The 21,119-nt window shown below is 54.7% G+C and overlaps 1 protein-coding gene across 1 annotated transcript in view; it reads left to right on the top strand.

Moving 5' to 3' along the window:
• The window catches only part of OTOF (otoferlin), an 88,748-nt gene that overhangs the window by 21,728 nt on the left and 45,901 nt on the right, over positions 1-21,119 (top strand). The window contains exons 3-5 of the mRNA XM_010840690.1: positions 5,376-5,464; positions 12,619-12,718; positions 15,464-15,645. Of these exons, the coding sequence (XP_010838992.1) occupies positions 5,376-5,464; positions 12,619-12,718; positions 15,464-15,645 (371 nt within the window). The remainder of the gene's footprint in view (positions 1-5,375; positions 5,465-12,618; positions 12,719-15,463; positions 15,646-21,119) is intronic.

The following is a 21,119-nucleotide window of genomic DNA, read 5'->3' as shown; positions in this document are numbered from 1 at the left end:
GGACCTAGAACAAAAGAGATACAGTATGAGCCTTCTGAGCCCAGAGAAGGAGAGGTCATCAGCCTGGGGGGCGTGGAGGGTCAGATCTCATTTTCCCATTTTGCTTGTACCTGGAAGACATGGGCTGTGAGCAACATGGGTCAGGAACACGCCTGTCTGTTCCATTACTGGCCTGGCACAGGGCTCAGGGAAATGTTGCTGAGTCAAAGAATGAACAAAAGAATGAACCCAACTGGAGACTTGGGTCTTTAACTTCCCAAGTTAGAGGTCTCTTTCCATTGCACCCTACAGCTTTGCAACGCATCCTAATATCCTCCCCCTAAAACTAGAGGACTGTCCCTTTAAGGACACTACTTTGCTGATTTAAGATGGTTTCAAACTTACTTGATGAAGCCCAGGATAACCCAGATCATTCTCCAGCCCACATCAGGGAAACCTTTCCGTGGAGTCCTAGATCGCTGGGGCTGATAGGATGCAGAACTCCACCGCCCTGGCTGTCACCTGCCAGGTCACGGCCAAGCCTAGAGCAGGTGAACTGGGTCACAGTTCCACACTCCAGACAGAGGTCCTCTTTCCTCTTTGTGATCCTGTGGACTGCAGCCCACCAGGCTCCTCGGTCCATGGAATTTTCCAGACAAGAATACTGGAGTGGGTTGCCTTCCTCTGGGGGATTTCCCGACCCAGGGATCAAACCTATGTCTCTTTTGTCTCCTGCATTGTCAGGCAGGCTCTTCACCACCAGTGCTCTTTCCTCTTCCCCACCCATCCCTAATGCTTGCCACCTTATTTCTGTCAATGTCCCCATCACAGGCTGCAATTTCAGGTCTGTGTCTCTCTTCAGAACTACTCAGGAGCTCCCAAGAGACACCCCTGCTTCCCCACACAGAGCCCAGCACAGAGGAGGTGTTTAGCAAACATAGAAGGTACTCAGCAAACATTGCCCCTACGTGGGGCTTGCTGGCTCATGACAACTGGAGTGGCAGTATTTGGCTCAGCGACTACCTGGAGAGTTTGGAGGCTGACATGAGATGGGACCTTAGATGATACATGGGCTCCCTTGGCTGAGTCACTAGGCCACTGATGTCAACGCATCTCCAGAGTTAGCAGGTACAACCCTCCACGGCTGTGGCTGCAGGAAGAGAAGCATGCTGGTGCTACCTCAGGCTGGAGAGAGGCTCTGTCCCCAGCAGGCCCATGCAGTCCCTGCAGTGTCCATCCCCAGGATGCCAGGCCTTATCCCGGCTCCTGGAAGGAAGAGTAGCACAGTAAAAGTCACTATAATGAAGCACCATGTTGATTAGGGTTCTGTGCCAATGCCTCACCAGCCTCAAGGGAACCCCCAGAAGCAGTCCTGGGACGTCACCCCCACTCTCCAGAGGAAGAGGAGGAGATGTGGAGAGGGGAACTAGCCCGGCCATACCCTCAGGCCAGCAAGGACAGCCCTGCAATCAAGACAGCTGTGTGAGGCCTGTTTGTTGAGCACCCTCCATGTGGCAGGCTGAGTGCAGAGAGACCCCCAGGGAGCCCTGCAGCCTCTGCTCAGGCTCTGAACAGCTGAGCGGGACAGCCACACTATCCCAGGAATTCTGGGGACCATGGGAAGGGAGGGGGCTGGCGTGTGGAGGAGAAGGCCCAGGCAGGAGCCACTGATGCCAGAGCTCCCCGACGTGAAGCCGCCTCCTAGAGAGAGCCACAGATAGCACGGGGGCTGTCACAGTCGGCGGGGGCTGCGCAACAAACCACCCCAACGCTTCGTGACTCGAATCATCCACATTTTCATGTTTCTCAGGCTTCTGTGGGTTGTCTGGGCTCAGTGGAGACTCCTTCTTGGAAATGCTAAATGTGTTCTCTCAGCTGAAGAATTCCTGAAAGGGCATCCTGGTGGGCTTCCTCTGGAGTCTCACCTCACATCAGGGCTCCCCAAGGCACCCCTCCGACCCTCACTGACTGCCCTCCTCTTTGCTCAGCAAACGGGTCCATCATGGTGGCCTGCTTTTCTCTGTTGGCCCTGGTGACCCAGTAAACTGCACCCTGACCACGAGGCAAGCCAGCGCCTGGAATGGGCAAGTGGAAGCCACAAGCTGTGTCCCCCTCTGGCCCCCTTTTGTTTGAAATGACTTCCTGTTTCCCAGTTCCTCTGTGTGTGTTGTGTATGCTTAGTTGCTCAGTCGAGTCCAACTCTTTGGACCCAATGGACTGCAGCCCTCGAGGTTCCTCTGTTCATGGGATTCTCCAGGCAAAAATCCTGGAGCTGGTAGCCATTCCTGTCTCTTTGTATTCACCACGTCACTCTTCAACACCCCCTTTCACAGTTCCTTTTTCTCCCACCCCTTCCCTCCTTCAGGTGCCAAAATCCAATGCACAGACCCTCAGGTGACTCAAACACCCATTCCCCTTTGTTCTAAGAAAACCAAAACCTTGGTGCCACCCCCCAGGCCCTCTCCTCCCTGCACCGTGGCTAATGATTAGGGCTTTGCCATGCTGGGTTATTTCTCTGCAGCCCACTAACAGCAACTTCATTAAGAAAACCATACCCTTGACTGAGTTGGAAGCCTCCAGATGCAGGAGCAAAGCAGCATAATGGGCTTGCTGACAGCCAGGTTGCCTCCCAGCCTCCCCTCCCCACTCCTCTTCCTTCTGTGTCCAAGACCTCCAAAGTCCTCTCCACACCCCTCTCAGAGCCCTCTCCCGGCCCACCCCCTGTTCCTTCCCTTCTCTGCTTCTTCCTCCCTCATCTGCCCGCTCCAACTGACCATGGGGGTGTCAGGGGGTCTCCCTGGGCCTTGGCCAGCCCCGGAGAGAGGGGACATGAAAGCTGTGACAGGCCCTGCCCACACTGGGCGGTGACCTGCCAGGCTGGCCTGGTCCCCTCCAACAGCCCCTGAATCCCCAGTGGAGAGTGAAGAGCAGCTCTGGAGCAGTAAGCTTATGGGGTGGGCCCTCAGGAGCCTCCCCCAGCACTTGCTGGGCCACTAACAACAGCGTCCTGTTACTTCTCTGAGACCTCGTTCCTCTGGCTGTAGAATGGAGAGCACATCACCAGCCTCTTGGGTGTTGTGATTACTCATGAATTAACACATGTAAAGCATTCAGACCCACATAATGACAAGTTCTCTACAAATTATTATTACTATTGTTATTCTTTTTTACTAGCCTTTTGTGCATTCTGAATTTCATGGGCTATAAAAATGAAATTTAAGTCACTGCTTTCCACCAGCTCTTGTCAAATCCCCCTAGATACCATCCGTCAGTGACACCTGGAGCAGACCTCAGAGCTTTCTGGTCGTTTTGTTATTCAAATCCAGTCCAGAAGCGTTTACTGCTCCACCCTGGCTCCCTGTTTTCGTCTGGTCGTCTTTCTCTCAGGCTTACAGCTCAAGACGCAGAGTGGGCCAGGAAGGCCTGCTCTGGCCTCCACTTCCTCCTCCTCCCACTCCAGCAGGGGACGGGGAGTGTGGCCTGATCTGATTCTTGGTCTCTGCTGTGAATGTGGCCCCTCCTGGTGGTGTGTCAACTTCTCTGCGTGCCATGTGCTCAGTCGCTTCAGTCGTGTCCGACTCTGTGCAACCCCCTGGACTGTATGTAGCCTGCCAGGTTCCTCTGTCCATGGGATTCTCCAGGCAAGAATCCTGGAGTGGGTTGTTATGCCCTCCTCCAGGGGATCTTCCCGACCCAGGGATCGAACCAGCACCTCCAGTGTCTCCTGGATTGCAGGCGGATTCTTTACTGTTGAGTCACCAGGAAAGTCCGGCAGCTTCTCTAGTGAGCTCCAATCAGCTCTGGAAGCCCCTGGACACATGGTAGACCTGCTGTCTTACAGGACATCGGGTGGACAGGTGCTAGGGGTGGATTTCCAACCTACGACACCTGGCTCCGCCCCACCCCCAGCTCCTGGCCCGGCCTCCTGGGAGTTGAGGACCCCTCCCCCAAGCAGGCCACCGTGGGTGGAGGGTCCACGGGCCACCTTGACCCTAACTTCTCTTCGCAGAACCCACTTGACTCAAAGAGCATAAGCCACATAGTCAACACACCCAACAGTGGCATACCAGGCTCCTGCATGGCCACTGTCCTTGCCTGCAGGTGCTGCATGGGTCTCCTGAGAGGTTGAGGGGACAGGCCAGCCAGTCCACCACCGGGGGCAGAGGTCACTGGGAACTAGCATGCCAGGCTCCCCTTCCTGCGCTACCTCCCTCTCTGAGTTGTTCTCCCAGGGATATGCCACAAAACACTGTGCCTGGGATGAGACACTCCAGCTTTCCCTTCCCCCATCTTCTTTTACATGCCAAGAAGAGGAAAACTGGAATGATGGCTGGGGTAGCCCACCTTTGAGGCAGCCCTAGGGAGGTACCTGGCTTTGCCTATTAGTAGGAGAAGGCAATGGCAACCCACTCCAGTACTCTTGCCTGGAAAATCCCATGGATGGAGGAGCCTGGTAGGCTGCAGTCCATGGGGTCACTAAGAGTCGGACACGACTGAGCAACTTCACTTTCACTTTTCATTTTCATGCATTGGAGAAGAAAATGGGAACCCACTCCAGTGTTCTTGCTTTGAGAATCCCAGGGATGGGGGAGCCTGGTGGGCTGCCGTCTATGGGGTCGCACAGGGTCGGACAGACTGAAGCGACTTAGCAGCAGCAGCAGCTCTCTTTAGTGAGTGGAGTACTTTGTAATTTTGGCCTCTGTTTTGGGCTCTCCTTGCCATTTCTAGGGCATCAGGGAAAAAAATCTCACTGAACTTCTTGTTCATCCTTGTGATTCAATAATTAAGTCAAGACACAAGTGGTGAGGGCAAATTTAGAAATGATGAATGGAGACCAGCTGTCCCCTCTTTGTGGGCCTGACCCTAATCACACCAACATGCTAAAATCTGTCCCTGAAGTTAAGATTGCCAGGGGGAGAGGGGGTGTGACCTGAATGAGGGAGCTTGGGACCTCCCATTCAAGGCAGGATCAGAACCATTTTGACAGGAGAGAGCCAAAGACTTACAACTTCCCTTGGCACACAGCAGAACCCAAACTCACAGCCCACCCTGGTTGCCTCATCCATACACAAGCGCACCCAGGAGCTGGGAGGCAGCTGGGAGACAGTGGAAGGAGCTCCGGGCTGAGTCAGAAGCCCTGGTTGGCTCTGGGTTCTCTCACTGACCACAGGACCTTGGGAAGATTGTTGGACTTTACGAGCACCATCTTTGACAAAGGACTGGGCAGTACCCACATGGCAAGGTGGTGCTGGAATTAAATGAGATTCCAGGTGTGAGCTTGGTCCCTGTGAAGCACGGGCTGATGCAAGCGGCTGTCTTAGCAGGGGCCCCCTCCCACTCCCCTCACCCCTCCCTGTCATTTCCACCCAAGGCCACGGCTGCCCCTCTCTCCCCAGACCTTCCGGTGGCCGGTGGCCAGCAGCATCGACAGCAATGAGATGCTCGAGATTCAGATCTTCAACTACAGCAAAGTCTTTAGCAACAAGTAAGTGTGGCCGGGGTGAGAGAGGTGGGGCGCTGGGGGTGGGTCGGGGGAGAGGGCCCTTCCCTGCTTCTTGCACTGCCCTCTCCTTTGAGTTTAAAGGAGGACCCGCATCCTGGCCTGGATTAACCTTCAAAGACCCCCCTCTCTGCTCCCTCATGTTGTCCTCAGAGTCCCCCGGCCCTCTCACAACTTCCTGTCCCCTTTCTCAAGTCTTCCTCCTTCCGCCATGCTGGGCAACAGTTACCTGCCTGAGAAAGTAATGATATCCTCCAACAGACCATCTCTACCTGTAGCCCTGAGAGTGAATTTGTCACACCTGCAGAAAACTAGAAGCTCAACGAGAGTTTGGTTCAATGGTTTAGTAGTCAGGCAAGCCTGCTCTCAGATCCCAGCTCAGTTACCTACTGTGTGACCCTGGGCTGGTTGCATAACCTCTCTGAGTTCAATGTATGCATGTGTAAACAGGCTAAGTACTTACTTCAAAGGGAAGCTGTGAGAATCAAGTGAGATAGATGTTCATTCATTCATCCAATCCCTATGTTTACTAAGTGCCTACTGTGTGTCAGGCACAGACTAAGTGCTGAGCATGGAAGGTTCTTTACTACTACCACCACTTGGGAAGCTTAAGAATACTGAAATACTGTAATGAGTTGCCATGCTCTCCTCCAGGGGATCTTCCTGACCCAGGGATCAAACCCACATCTCACGTCTCCTGCATTTGGCTAAATTTAGTACATGTTAGTACTCTTGCCTGGAAAATCCCATGGACGGAGGAGCCTGGTGGGCTGCAGTCCATGAGGTCGTGAAGAGTCAGACACAACTGAGTGACTTCACTTTCACTTTTTACTTTCATGCATTGGAGAAGGAAATGTCAACCCACTCCAGTGTTCTTGCCTGGAGAATCCCAGGGACGGGGGAGCCTGGTGGGCTGCCATCTATGGGGTCACACAGAGTCGGACAGACTGAAGCAACTTAGCAGCAGCAGCAGTTCCTGTCTTGAATTAAAAAGCCAAATCCTCTTATACAAGCTAGAAAGAGTCATGATTGAACCACAAAACATGTCAAAAAATGCAAGGGAGGATTACTCACTGAGAGCTCACTATGACTCAACAGTGAGAGAAGACTACAAATGAAAGAAAAGCTGACTTAATCCTGCTGCTGCTGCTAAGTCACTTCAGTTGTTTCCGACTCTGTGCGACCCCATAGATGGCAGCCCACGAGGCTCCCCCATTCCTGGGATTCTCCAGGCAAGAACACTGGAGTGAGTTGCCATTTCCTTCTCCAGACCTAATCCTAGGTCATATCAATAGAAGTAGAGCCATCAGAGCAGGAGAGATGAGGAGTGAGGGTTCCACTATTCCTCATGCTGATTGCAGAGAACATGAATAGGCACTGCCTTGTGCCCGGGGGAAAGGACTTTAAATCTTGCCTCCTGACAAGAAGCTGAGAGCCTGGAGGAGAAAATCGCAAAAGACTTGTTCATCCATCCATCCTTTGTCCATCCTTTCAGTCACTCATCAAACATTCACTGAGAAACACTCTGCACCAGCCAGACACTGTGCTAGTCATTGGAGGTGCTAAGATGAGGGGTTAAGACATGCCTGCCCCTCAAGAAGGATTCCTGCCACGTGAAAGAGGAAAGATGTGTGCCAAGAAGCAGGACGAGGACCAGGCTGCATTGCCAGATGACAACCGACTGCTGGGAGATCTGAGAGCTCTCCAACCAGTGAGCTGTCTTGGGAAGAGGGCTAGCAGAGAGTGGACCATGATGCTGTAGAGGGGTTTCTGAGTCAGGAAGGGCGGAACCACATGGATCCAAGGATTCTGTGGTTTTTATCTCAGGCCCGAGAGATCTCAGCTGAGTACTTGGAGTGGGCATCCCAGGATGGCTGGCTCAGGGCATCCCATCATTCAGGCAGCTGCCTCTGACACCCACAAGAAAGTTCGTAAGACACTCTACCGGGGCCCCTAAAGTAAAGCAGGATCTTCTTCCCTGGGATGAGCGACTGGGTGACCTGTGAGGACAAGAGAAACAGGAACACGCACAATAAGGTGGATGTGGGGGAGGAAGCAGAAGCTGAGGACCGGCAGGGGCTCTGGGCCCCCCAGCAGGACCCACAGTAGATGGTAGAGCACCCGGGAGCTTTAGAGCTCAGTCGGAGAAACCCTCACTGTGCAGATGGGGAAACTGAGCCTCGGAGAGGAGACCGGGGCCACAGGGATAGACAGCGGTGGAGGGGGCGCTAGGATGCTGGTCTTCCCCCTCCTCTCCTGATCCTCAGACTCCCAGAAACCGGGCTATGTGTGCAGTGATGGTGGAAACCAAGGACGTGTGAGAGACTGCTAAATCATCTAAACAAGAGCTGCTAGATCAGCCACTGAAACGCTGGAAGCCCTTGAAAACATGAAAACTCCTGCTATAAACAAATCAGAAGTATTTGATCGATTGTTTAGGAAATTGACTACCCTCACAAAGAATATGCTGGAATACAAGGCCTCAATGAGTTGTTCTAAAAAGCCAGCAAGAGGGGAGACAGCAGGGGGAGTGCCTACTCTGATTCTCCTTCTTTCTTTCTCTCTGCCTTCCTTGCCCTCACCTAAGAAAAGGCAGGAAACCCCCACAAGGGGAGACATGGGCCTGGTAGAAGAGAGTCTTGCCATTCCTTAGAAAGCCTGGAGAAGGTCCAGGGAGCTGTCAGCGGCAGAGCTGGGGTGGGGAGGAGTGGTGGTCTTGTGGACAACATAGAACCCACCCTGAGACAGGCCAGCTCTGGGAGTCAGAGAGGTAGGGCGGGTACTTGGAGTCAGGTGGGACTCAGTTTCCCACCCTGGAGTCTGGGCTCTATTTCCTGAGCCAAAGAAACGGTCCCTCTGGTGGGTGCCCTCTGTCCCCACTGTGGTCCAGATCAGTCACCAGGCTCCCTCTGATGAGGGAGCCAAGCCTCTGGGGAGCCTCTGGGCAGAGCAACCAGCAAAGCCACACCCACAGCTTGGGACAGTGGCCTACACCCAGCAGACCCCCATTACTCTGTGGAATGATTGAATGAATGAATGTCCCCTTTGGTCAGGAGGAGATAACGTACAGGGTGGGAGCATCTGGGAGCCCAAATCCAAGCGGTCCTTCTTCTCTGAAGAATTTAGGGTGCTCCAGGAACCCAGTCACCTGACTGGTGCATTTGGGAAAACTGAGGTAAAGGAGGCTGGTGTGAGATTTAGAACCTTGGGACTTGCCCTAGAAGCAGAGGGCAGTTTAGGAGCTGGCCCTTCACCCAGCAGTTGTAGGGGCTGTGGAGAAGAGGAGACAGGGATCGAAGAAAGAAAGTGTCCTTGTCAGGGGCCAGGAGATCTGGGTCTGCTCCATCCACCTAGAATGAGGTCCTGTTTTGAGAGCCTTGGGCTTCCCTATGAGGACTCAGTGAGTGTTGGATCCAGAAGATCTTGTACGACCCCCTCTGCCTGTCCAGGGCCCTGTGAGAGGGGGTTGGCCTGACCCAGGCACCAATCTCCTGGGACTCCTGAATAATTCAGGAGCCAGGAGAGCAGTGGAGGCCCTGCCAGGCCTCGGGCACTTGACACCAGCTCCCAGGGGAAAGCAATGAATTATTGACAGGTCCTGGAGCCTGGTTGCAGCTCTATTGTGGTCAGTCTGCGGGCCCAGCTGTGTGAAGGCCCCCTCCCTGCTGGCTGAGTACCCGGAGATCCTGCCTCCACTCAGCCTGCCCAACTGTGGGCCTTGTCGGTAGGATGGGTGGGAGGGGTACTCTCTTTGTGGTGGGTAACCCAGATGAGCTGCATAAGGGAGGCTGTCCAAAGATGGATGATTCCAGCTCCTTCACCAACAGCTCAGGGATAACTGAGGCCCAGAGACTGTCCTTGCCCAGGGTTACACAGCAGAGTCAAGGCAGAACCTAGTCTTCAACCCAGACCTCCTGACCCAGGGTTGGCACTCCTTCCTGAAGAATGGATGGCCTCATGCCTGCACCTTCCAGGGAAAGGTCCCAGCTCTCCAGGGACATAGGAGCCCACCTGGGCCCCCTCCCAGGCAACTCCTCCATGCGGACCTACCCAGAGGAGGAGAAGCAATAGGCACACCCTGCTGAGCTTCCAGCCAGTCCAGACAGAGGGCAGCAGGGGTCGGGGTTGGATATGGTCTCTGGGGTCACCAGACAGACCAGACCCAAGGCTTCTTTCCTACACCAGCTCCTTCCCCAGAGAACGTCTATGGAAGGGGTTGAGGGCAGTGTTCTGCTAGAAGCAGCATAAGGGCATATGTTTTGAAATTGTGTTTTTATAGCAAGCACCCTGGTTTTGCTTAAACAGTTCAGATGTGTGAAAGGAGGAAAGTTTTATAAAAATGTTTTTCTTTATTCTTTACATAAGACTAAGATCACATCAACTGTCCATTTAAAAGAATGCTATTGCAGGACAAACTCTCCTCTTATGTCCCTTGCAAGACTAAACTCTGAAACCTTGGTTAAGCTGGAAGGCCAGAGCCTTTTCTGAGCACTGGTGGGGCAGTAGCCCCATCTTGCCCCCTGGGGGTGTCTTGTCACACTGCAGCAGCTCTACAGCTCTCTGGGCTTCTTCTAGGGAAAAGTTGTGCCTGCACATCCAGCATTCAGCAGGTGCTCAACTGGCCCTGCTGCTGCTGCTGCTGCTAAGTCGCTTCAGTCATGTCCGACTCCGTGCGACCCCATAGACAGCAGCCCACCAGGCTCCCCGTTCCCTGGGATTCTCCAGGCAAGAATACTGGAGTGGGTTGCCATTTCCTTTTCCAACGCATGAAAATGAAAAGTGAAAGTGAAAGTGAAGTTGCTCAGTCATGTCCGACTCTTAGCGACCCCATGGACTGCAGCCTACCAGGCTCCTCCATCCATGGGATTTTCCAGGCAAGAGTCCTGGAGTGGGGTGCCATTGCCTTCTCCACAACTGGCCCTAGTAGGGCCAAAAGGACCTGAAGTTCCAGTCAGCTGTGGTAGAACAGGGCTTCTCAAAGTAAGCTCCCCAACCTCCATTATCAGCATCACCTGGACACAGGTCAGAAATAGTCATTCTGCTAAGTCAGAGCCCCGGCGTGGGGCCCACTCCAAGGGCTGATGGTACACGTCTCTTCCGACTCTGTGTTCAGTGAACTTCACATGGGAAGATTGAAACTGACCTTGGTGGGGGTATTTACACCACGGAAATGGGCAAAAGCTGCAAGTCAGGACTGCCCTTCCCCTCCCTATTTGATATTTCTGTTGTTAAACAATGGCCAGCAAAACCACGGGTGGGTGGGTTCCAGTCGTCTGAACTTTAACAAGCCCTCCTGATGATTCTGTTCATGCTAGAGTTTTAGTCAGTTCAGTCACTCAGTCATGTCTGACTCTTTGCAACCCCACTGTTTTAGAGCCTGAAGAGATGAGGCTGCAAAAGCCCAGTATATATGTTCATGCCTAGAGTCTACTCTTAGAAGGGCTACACAGGACAGAAAGCTAAGAGCCCACCTAAAGTTGAGACTCAGGGGCAGCGATGCCTGGTCTCCTGAACACGGCCTGGCACTTCGGTCTGCACTGTCCAAGCTGAGGAGAGGCCAGGGTGCCGTGGGGGAGGCAGCTGCCAAGGGGCTGGTCTGAGAAGAGTCTAGAAGCCTTGGTGGGCTCTAGAGTAGAGGAATAGGGTGAACATTTTCACCCTGAGGGAGGGTGGGGCGAGCTGGCAGATGGAGCTCTGAACTTCAGAGGGAAGCATGCATTCTGACTGCTCCTGCTACTTCTTCCTCTCACACAGACAGGAGGCTTTTATAAACAGTGTCTGCCCTCCAGAGCCCATCAGGAGGATACAAACATCAAACACATTAAAGTCAGATTCCACCTGATACCTCATCTCACCCAGAGTGGCCATTAAATTAACTGCATCCCTTCCTGCTTTCTCAGCCTCACTTTCCTCCCCTATAAGCCAAGAGCAGCACCAGAGGACCCCAAGAGCCCCTCCTGTCTCACACCCTGTAGATGCCCGCCCCCCCCCACCCGAGCTTTTGTCCCTTCAGTCAGAAGTGGTGTGTATGTTTTCATCTACCCAACGTGGAATCACCATGCGAGAACATCTCTCTGAGTACCCTCTTCTCCCAGAGCAATAACCTTCAAATTGTGGGGCAAAGTGTGGGACAACTCGACTCAGTCAGCATTTATGGGGCCCCCACTGTTGTTCATTAATTCTAGCCAGTAGATTTTGAGATTTCCTGTGAGCCAGAAATACCAACTAGAGGCTGAAATAGGAAACTAGAGCCTTGGAAAGGCTCACAGACTAATGTCACCCCCTTGACAATGACCAGACAGCTTCCTGGAGTGCTGACTTTGCACTAGGTGTGCTGATGAGAACTTGGTATAGAGCATTTCTGTTGGTCTTCTAAGCAGTAAAGTAGAGGTATTAGCTCATCTTAGGAGAAATCTGAGACTGAGTGAGCCCAAGTTCGATGCCCAGGTAGCAGATAACTCTCTAGTAAGTGTCCAAGCTGGGCTTCCGATCCTCTCTCTCTGACTCCAGAACTGTGCCCTTTACATCACTGCCCTGCATCACTCCCCTAGGTACCTAGGGGGATGGGGAACCCACAGTCAGATGGGTTCTTGCCCCAAGGAGCTTGCAGAATGCAGGTGTGTATGGGCATCACTAATGATTCAATCTGAGGATGAATGAGCCAGTGGTGCTCATTCATAGAGATCTTGGTCGTCATTAGGGAGGTGGAAGCGGGTGGAGCCTCCAGTCCTTCCCCACAGCCTCCATACTGGGCATCTGGAAGCCACTCTGCGGAGGATGAGCTGAATCCCGAGACAGCACAAACCTGAGGAACACAAGCCCCACCAGGGTATCACAATCCCAGTCTGTGACCATCCCCCCGGGTGCTCACTGCCCTCGAGCTCTCCCAGGAAAATGGCTCTCATACATACAAATGCACACAGTTGTTGGGGGTCACAGACCCTCCTGGACATGCCTCTCTGGCCAGCCCCAGCTCCTGGGCCACCTTCTCCAACCCCAGCTTGGAGCCCAAGCCAGCCCTCTCCTTCTCCAGCCCACCGGTGTCTTTCACAGCCAGTCACAGCCTCTTGGGATGTCAGCCTTGCTCTCTGACCTCTCGATGTGAAACCATGAAGACCGTGCCCCTCTGCCGTTCACAGGCTGATCGGGACCTTCCGCATGGTGCTGCAGAAGGTGGTGGAGGAGAACCACGTGGAGGTGACCGACACACTGATGGATGACAACAATGCGATCATCAAGGTTGGGGTGCCCAGAGAGTCCCTGGACGTGCCCATTATTGGGTCACCTGGGGGCCTGTTCACCCCTGCCCCCGCCTGCACATAGCATGGTCTAGGCTGGGTCTCCTCGTGGGTAGAAAGGTGCTGTGGGAGGAGGAGACTCGGGTCAGACTGCTGGAGGCCGTGGGGGGCCGTGGGGGAGCCCTTGAGGGTGGCAGACACTGAAGCCCTTTCTTCAGTGAGAGTACAAGTGATGGTGACTAGGGGACTCCCTCCCTTCTCCATCAGGGAGCCTTCCATCTGGACCCAGGTCAGGGGTCACTAAAGAGGTATCCTCGTCATCTGAAAGCCAGCCTGAGCCCTGCTGGCCTCTACAGGGCATGACCTTCATGCCTGCCTTGGCATCTAAGACTAGCCATTCTATGGGGGCAGGGACCTCTTTCTATCTGTCACAACCCATCCCTGGACTTCCAGCAAACACACATGCACCAGTGATGCACAGCCTGCAGGGACTTAATACACATGCAAACAAAGGAAGGAAATAAACCAGTCGAGATGCCCAGTCCCCAGGCTCTGCTCTGATGCATCTGTCCCCTTGAGCTCATTTATGCCCACCCCTGGGCAGATGAGCCTAGTGGTGAGGAACATGGCTCCTGGATACAGACCTTCGCTAGGCCACTCAGTAACTGTGTGTCTTGGGCCGGTTACACATCATCTGCAAAGTGAGCAAAATTATAGTATCAACTTCACAGGACTCTTCTGAGGATTAAATGGAAATGCACAGAAGGGGCCTGGGACAGTTAAGTATATAGTAAGTGCTCAGTAAATATTAGGTTGGTCAAAAAGTTCGTTCAGGTTTTTCCATAACATCTTACAAACTTTTTGGCCAACTCAATAAGATCAGTAGCTATTATTTCCTGACCTCAGTTTATCCATATGTAAAATGGGGCTGCACCAACCCTGGTCCCACGTATGACCCTACATAGTGGTCAGCAGAGTAACCTCAGAAGTAAGACTGCAGCCACAGGGAGCCAGAATGGAAGGAACCCTCTCCGAGGAACACCAAGGGTGGGGCAGAAATTCCCACAGTGCTGTGGTGGCTCGAGACACTTCCCTGCTGAGAACAAGGGGCTTCTCCACTTGGCCCCAAAGAGGTCGTTCTTCCACATGTAGGCATAGGCAGGGGTGGGGGGACGTCTTGAAATCAGGTGGGTTGGGGTCTCAGCAACCACAGCAAAGGGAGAGAGGGTGAAAAACAAGCTCCAGACACTGGTGGTGTGGAGGACTTGGAGAGGAACATAGATGTCCAGAGGAAGAGCATAGAATGTGAGAAGTAAAACATGAGAGAGAACTGTGGGAATGGGCAGGAACAGATGGCACAGCCTGGGCCTTGTATTTCTAGAATCAGATGTAGGAATTCAGTTAAGGAAAGGACTTACAAATTATCTAACTCACCCACCACCTACCTCTGCCACCCATTCTATGGATGGGAACTCTGAAGTCCTAGATGAAGAATGGATTTGACCAGCCAAGGTCAAACAGCTGGTCAACAGCAAAATCAACTCTAGGACCCCAGATCTTTGATTCCAAGGCCACCATTTTCCCACCATAACAGGCTTGGTCTCACCAAACGGACCACATTTGCTCAGTGGGAAGGACGTGGGGCTTGAAGTCAGCCAGGCTGGGCTCACATCCCAGCTCCTTCTCTTGTTAGCTGTGTGACTTGAGCAAGTAACTTAACCTCCCTGATGTGTTAGGTAGGGCAGGTTGATGTGTTGGGAAGATCAAATGAGTTTACATCAAGCATCTTACCATGATGACTAGCGCAGTGAGGATTCAGAAAATGTGTGTATCTTTCCCTTCCCAGGGGAAATGGAAGGCTGGCATCCCGGGGCCCACTCACTGAGTGAAGGCTGCCTGTGGGGGTCCCCGGAGCAAGCCAACCCTGACTTGGAGAGGGGGCAAGCATGTCTAGAAGATGTCCTAGCACCCGTGTGGGTTGAGGAAGGGATTAGAATGAGTCCTCCCTCTGCACTAGGGAGAAACCAGAGCTGAGAGGAGGGCAGTGGCCCAAGGATACAGAGCAAGACGCCTAATCAGGATTCTCAAGTGCACAGCATGGCTCCAGGTTTGGGGCTCCACGCTCCCCTAGAGAAAAGTCCAGGGTCACCCGATGGTACCTCCTCTCCAGAGTAGGAGGGTAGGTGTCAGACGGGCAGGAAGAATTGCTGAGACCATGCCTTTGGAGGGTGCCCAGGGTCTGGGCTCCTCTGCTGAAGGGTTCATGTCATCACATCCCAACGATCATCAGGAGTGAGGGGACATCAGCTGACTTCAGGCAGACCACCCCTTGTCCCTGCAGGCAACCCTCGTTCTGAGGATGAGGGGGTGACCTGTGCCCTGGGGACACTGGAGGATGCCCTTGATTCTGTGCACAGTGGACTCAGAGAGCCCACCCCCAGCCCAGACCCAGCTGTCCAGGTGGGCCCCCAACCCTGTACCTCAGGCACCAGGGCGGGAAGAGAGCCAGGCGCAACAGGATCTGGAGCCAGAGCCTGTTCTATCGACTGAGTCTGCGCTTGTCAGTCTTTCTGAGCCTGTTTGCTCATCTGCAAAATGGGAACATAGTGGGAGGACTGTCCCCAGCTCGCCCTCCTTCAGTGAGTTAAGGGTGTGGAAGGACCTTGTAAAATCATGGAGCAGCAGAGTCCATGGGATTACGATTGTTCCTGCCATCCCAGCCGCTCAGCACCCCTCTCTCCTCCAGACCAGCCTGTGCGTGGAGGTCCGGTATCAGGCCACAGATGGCACAGTGGGCTCCTGGGATGACGGGGACTTTCTGGGAGAGGAGTCCCTTCACGAGGAAGAGAAGGACAGCCAGGAGACGGATGGGCTGCTACCCGGCTCCCGCCCCAGCTCCCGGCCATCAGGCGAGAAGAGTTTCCGGAGGTAACAGGCTGGGCCCTCTCTCCCCAAAGACACAGGGAGTGTGCCTGGGCCCTGGTGCCCCTGGAAGGCCCCTCTAGGCCTGGCTGGGCTCAGAGCACAGAGCCGAGTTCCTGGAGAGTCAATACAAGAGGAGGGAAGGGGTTTCTGCAGCCTCCCCTCACCCCCAACTCCAGAACTCACTGGGGAGGCAGCAGAGTATCTGGAATCATGGCCAGGGGGCAGGCTTCCCCCTGTGCTGAGGGAAGCGCCATTCTGGGAGGGTGGCGTCTAACATGAGAAGAAGAGGCTAGACCTCTGGCCTCCTCAAAGGAAGGGAAAAGTGGACAGAAGGAGGCCCTGATCTCTCTGGCCCAAGACCCAGCAGCGCCAGACTAGCCCCAGGCAGCCTGGCTCGGTGAAGATACAAGGGAAGGGTGGGGGTCCCTTCCAGCCGGGGTGAAGCCAGCAGTCCTGGTCAGGACCTAGCCTCTCTTCCATTGAGAGGATGGCATCCGGCACCCTCGGTGTCCAGGAGTCACATCTGCAAAGTCCAGCCACATACAGAGGACAGGATGCTGGGTCCAAATGCATTATGTTTCCAAAAAGGGAAATGCAATTGTACTACTCTTAGGGCCCAGAGAGGCAGATGCTAGGCTGGTAAAACATTCTCCGCAGGTAACTGGAAATCATGTGTGAAACACAGGTAAGTCAGCGGTGCCTCAGAAGGATGGGGATGGGTTTGGAGAGAGGGGTTGTTCCCCTCCCACTGGAAACATCTTCCTCCCATTTCCTTCCACCCTGTCCTTTCCAAGTGAAATTTATTCAGTGCTTGTCCTGAAAAAGACACAGATTCTAAATTAGGGTAATTTGACTTTATATTTTAATTACATGAATACATTCTCCTTTTTTGCCCTCGGACCACTCACCCCCACCTGCACACAGACAGACAGACAGACACACACACATATAAGCTTAAGACCCTGGGAGCCAAGTGAGGAGTAACAGTAATAAGATCAAAGGAACATGCCTGCGGCAAATGTCACTGGCCCTTCGCCTCCAGGCCAGCCATGGGGTGGGCGGTATCACCCAGGCCAGTTTGCAGCCGGTCCTCCTTAGACTCCAGGCTGGGTGGCATGGAGAGGACATACAATCTGGCCTCAGGAGACACAGGCCCGAGTCCCAGCTCTGCCATTTTCCAGCCTGTGACCCTTGGCCCATCACTGCTACCGCTACAAGGGGGCCCAGGACAATAGGAACCCCTACCCTATTTCTGGGAGAGCCAAGGGGTTGATGGAGGGTCAGTCTATAACTGGGGTGCCAAGTGCTACCCCACATGAGGGCTGGTGACAAACAGGTTGTTGGCTGGACAGTGCAGAGGGTTAGGAATTGGTCTGAAAATGGTGAAAAGAGAAGGGACCCAGTGGGGAGCGAGCATGGGGACAAGGACACTAAGGGTGCCATCAGGTCCCCATCTTCTGTCCCCTTAGAGGAAAGAGCTTGTCTGAGACTACAGTGGGCTTTAAGAAAACTCTTTAAGAAAGGGCTTTCTGGGGACAGACTGGATGCCTCTCGAGGGCCATCAACTTCAGGAAGAGGAACGCTGGCTCTGAATCAGGGGAGCTGAGCCCCAGTGAGTTGCGTCCTGCTGCCACTAACTGACTGAGTGACTTTGGGAAAATCACTAGCCTTCTGGGTCAATAACAACAGTGGGTTGAGCATCCTGGCCCCCCGCCCCTAGCTCCGACGTCCAGAGGGAGGCAGAGGTTCTCTGGGTCCTGTGGGGTGCACACACGGGGAGCCATTCTCCAGAGTTCTGGGCAGCCAAGATGGCAGCAGGGTTGCTGCAGCTCAGGCAATGTTGAACGAGGCCCTCTCTCCGCCCACGAGTAGGCCAGGGTGCTGCTGGAGGGAGCAGTGAGACGATGCGGGCAAGCCTGCTGGGCTTTGGTCCTGGACCTGCAGACGGTCCTGGGCCCCAGGAATTCGGAGACAGAGGGTGTCCCATCCTTCCTCAGGCCGTGGCCTGGCTTTCCCACCGCTCCTGACCCTCACACAGCCTCTCCCAGGGCAGCGGCAGGAAGCAGGAGTAAGAGGAGGGGTTTGCCCTGGGGATTGGGAATGGGAAGAGGTTGATGACTGCAGACCTGGCCGGAGAACGCGTGGCAGCAACACCACCCCGGGCGTTCCCAGGGTCTGTGCTGGCGGCCCCCACGCGGCTGGAAATCCATGCTCACACTCACCCAGCCCCTCCAGTGCAGGCCGGTAGCCCCAGGAAAACCAGGAGCTCTGTCTGCAGTCGTCAACCTCTTCCTTTTCCCAGTCCCCAGGGGTGGGTATAGAGAACCTGGGCTTTGCTGCAGTTTCCTGTAGCTGCCTACAGGGGCCCTTGGGGCCTTAGTCAAGAAGTGTGGGGTTCTGAGGAGAACCTGATTTTGGTCTCGCAACCCTCAATGTGTCTCATCCTCCTTACGTAGGTGCGGCCAGCCAGGCCTGTCAGCTGTGGGGTCTGGGAGAAAGCCACCAGCCAGAGAGCCCTTCTGAGAGAATGAGGCCAAGCACAGGGACAGGGAAAAGAAAAGGATGCATGTGTCTCAGCTCTGGCCCCAAGCCCGCCCTCGCCTGCACCTGCCCTCCAGCCCTCAGCCCCTCCTGGGAAGGCCCATCCCTTGTAGGTCAAGGTGCCCAAACTACAGGGCTCCCCTCTGTTGTTTTCCCAACGACTCATTGCCGGCACTCAGCAGTGTCTCGCCTGGTCGTCTGGACCCACAAGGGTCTGGTGTGGGAATCCACTCCTCCCTGTTGGTCGTGGCTGGGTGGGGTGCAGGCTGGAGAGGCTGGGGTAGGGGGCTGTGGAGTGAGTGTCAGGAAACAGCCTCAGGCTCAGGACTGGTGGCAAGAGATGTCTATTCCTTGGAGGGCAGAGGCGATGATGTGGGGGTCTTCTTCAAGGGCCTGGCTCCCCCTGCTGGGCTCCTGCCATCTCACCCTCCCTCCTGGAAGGGACCTCTGCAGTCACTCCTCTACACTGCCAAGGCCGTAGGGATCTTCCTGGAAGTTCCTCCCATTGGACCTCAGGGAAGCAGCTGGCAGCTCTGCCCCCAGCCCCCAACCTATCACCACCCGCACCCCTTGCCTTCCATCAACCCTCTCCTCCTTCAGTCCATCAATCCCAGGCCCTGGCCAGTCACACGCCCTCTGAGTCACTCTGTCTGCTTGTCTAGTCCCTGTTGGCTGACAGTGCTGGCCCGTGGCCAGTGCTCAGCCAGGGTCCCCTTCCTTCCTCCTCCCTTCCCACAGTCTCCATGTCACCCCACCACAACTTGTTCTACCCCAAGCAGCATCTGACTTTTTGGTCCAAGATCCTTCTTGGATATTATCACCCCATCCCACTCCAAGGGCCCTACCAACAAAGGTGCCCACAGCCAGAGCTTCAGCGCCACCTGGGCCCTGGGCCAGGGCCTCACCCACTCGCAGGGCTCCCTCGCCCCGCTACCCTCACCTCCCTTGCTATCAGTGCTGCAGAGAGAGGGAATGAATTACTAACTCCAGGGGCACTTTGTTCTCAAAACCAAAAAGTCGGGGTTCTGGGCCCCTGTGTGTCAGTGTACACCTGCCCCGGTGTCTGAGGAGAGAGGAGACTTCAGCCCTGAACACACACACGTGCACACACACTCAAGTGCTCGAGTGTTTTCACACGCTTACCTGCATGTACGTTCTAGCTCTGGGTGACACCGAGGTGCTGCACACACCACCAGGTTCTGGTAAGGATCCACTGTTAGAAAGGACAAAGAAGGGAACCCAGCTTTAATCTTGAAGCTGCACCGCAGAGGCGTATTCCAAGACTCTCTCCTTATTTTGTCCACCTGCCTGGCCCTACAGCCCTACTCCTGCCTACCGCCCTTCCTGGTGTCCCTGGAGATGTAGGGGTGCCTCTGCTGGGCCTCATCCTAGGGGAGGGGAGGGAGGGGGTCACTTTTCTTGTTCTCCTTCTGGGTCATTCTTCTACTCCAGTGGAGACCCATGGAGACCTCCCTCCTATGTCTGGGGCCAGGGGGCAGCGGGCATGTGTGCATGGCTGGGGGCTCTGACAGAGATGCACACGAGGCATGTGCCCCAGGGTGTGCATAGATGTGTGTGTGTGGGTCGGGGGGGTCAGCACACTCAGCCTCACCCCCAGAGTGCAAGGTTCCCAAGGCCCCTCCCCTCACCTCCCTCCACCGGGCTGAGCTCCAGAGCTGCAGCCACTCCCAAGCAGCCCAGAGGAGCTAGGTCAAGGCCAAGGTGAGATCTGTGGTGAAGCGGTGCTCAGGAGACTCCTCCCAAACTCAGCCACTTCACCTGAGGTGGGGGTCCTCTTCAGCCCAGAGGCCACAGTTTTGATTCCCTACCCCCACCCCATGGTTGCTTCTAACTGTGCAGACAGAGCGCTGGGGGTGGGAGCCTGAGGAAGAGGTGAGTGAAACTGAGACAGAGAGAAAGAGCTTGTGTGTGTTTGTGTGTTGACTGAAGAAGAAAACTTACCTGGCCACACTGGAACACTAAAAACACAGTGTGGACTCTAGGAGGAAAGTCAGGCCTGTCTGGGGATTCAGGGAGGGGTCCCCTAGCAACAAGGATGACCATGAGGTCAAACCTGTCATCCCCACCCTTGTGGGCTGAGTGATTGAGGGCAGGCCACGCAGGGCTGTACAGTTACTAGTATTAATGCTAGCTGTAGTCCCTAAAGTGGTTGTAGTAAAATCAGGAGAGTATTATTTTTCACAAAAAGAGGGGCTTTTCCCTTCTCCATTTCTACACTGAGAGTGTACACCTGTGCAGCCCCCTTTGCCAGCCCAGAGGCCTGGAGTGTGTGAGGAGGGGTAGGGTGGGAATGTGCCTGCATCAGGGAAGCAGTAAGAGAACATTCCAGAAGGGCTTTCTGGAAGTCTCCCTAAGGAGGAGGAGGAGCCCTGCTCTGAACCCTGGAGCCACAGCTGGCTTATTGCTGCAGACCCAGAACGTCCTGGGGCCCCCTTTCTTCTCTGAGTTCCTCAGAGCCTAGGAGCCCCTTACTCCATTGGAGGGGGTCGAGCCTGAGGAAGACAGCCTGGTGGCCCGGGCCCGGGCCTGGCTCATCTAACCTTGTGTTCCCTGTGGCACCTGCGACCTGCATCCTGAATTCCCCAGACCCTGACCTGGGGTGGGGGGAGATCCAGGGACCCTGAAGCCTCCTCTGTCACCAAGGCTCCAGGTTCTTCTGGGTTTGGAGGCCCAGTCCTGAGAGCTCCTCTCTCAGAATCAGGATTACAGCCCCCCACCCCCAAGGTAGAGCCCAGGGACCTGGGACCCCTGCCCAGCAGGCTCAGGCTTGCTGACATGAAAAGCTATGGGAGGCAGGGTCTCTGGGACAAGAAGGCCCCTCGGGATCATGGGGGTCAGCAGGGTCAGGGACTAAGTCTGCAAGTGACTCTGGTTCACAGGCTCTCACACACGTCCCCTTGTCTCCTCATTTCTTC

Source organism: Bison bison, unplaced genomic scaffold, assembly GCF_000754665.1.
Source record: "Bison bison bison isolate TAMUID 2011002044 unplaced genomic scaffold, Bison_UMD1.0 scf7180017864145, whole genome shotgun sequence".
In the NCBI taxonomy this organism is placed as follows: Eukaryota; Metazoa; Chordata; class Mammalia; order Artiodactyla; family Bovidae; genus Bison; species Bison bison.
Note: the sequence above shows the minus strand (reverse complement) of the source record. Positions and strands in the feature narration are given on the sequence as shown.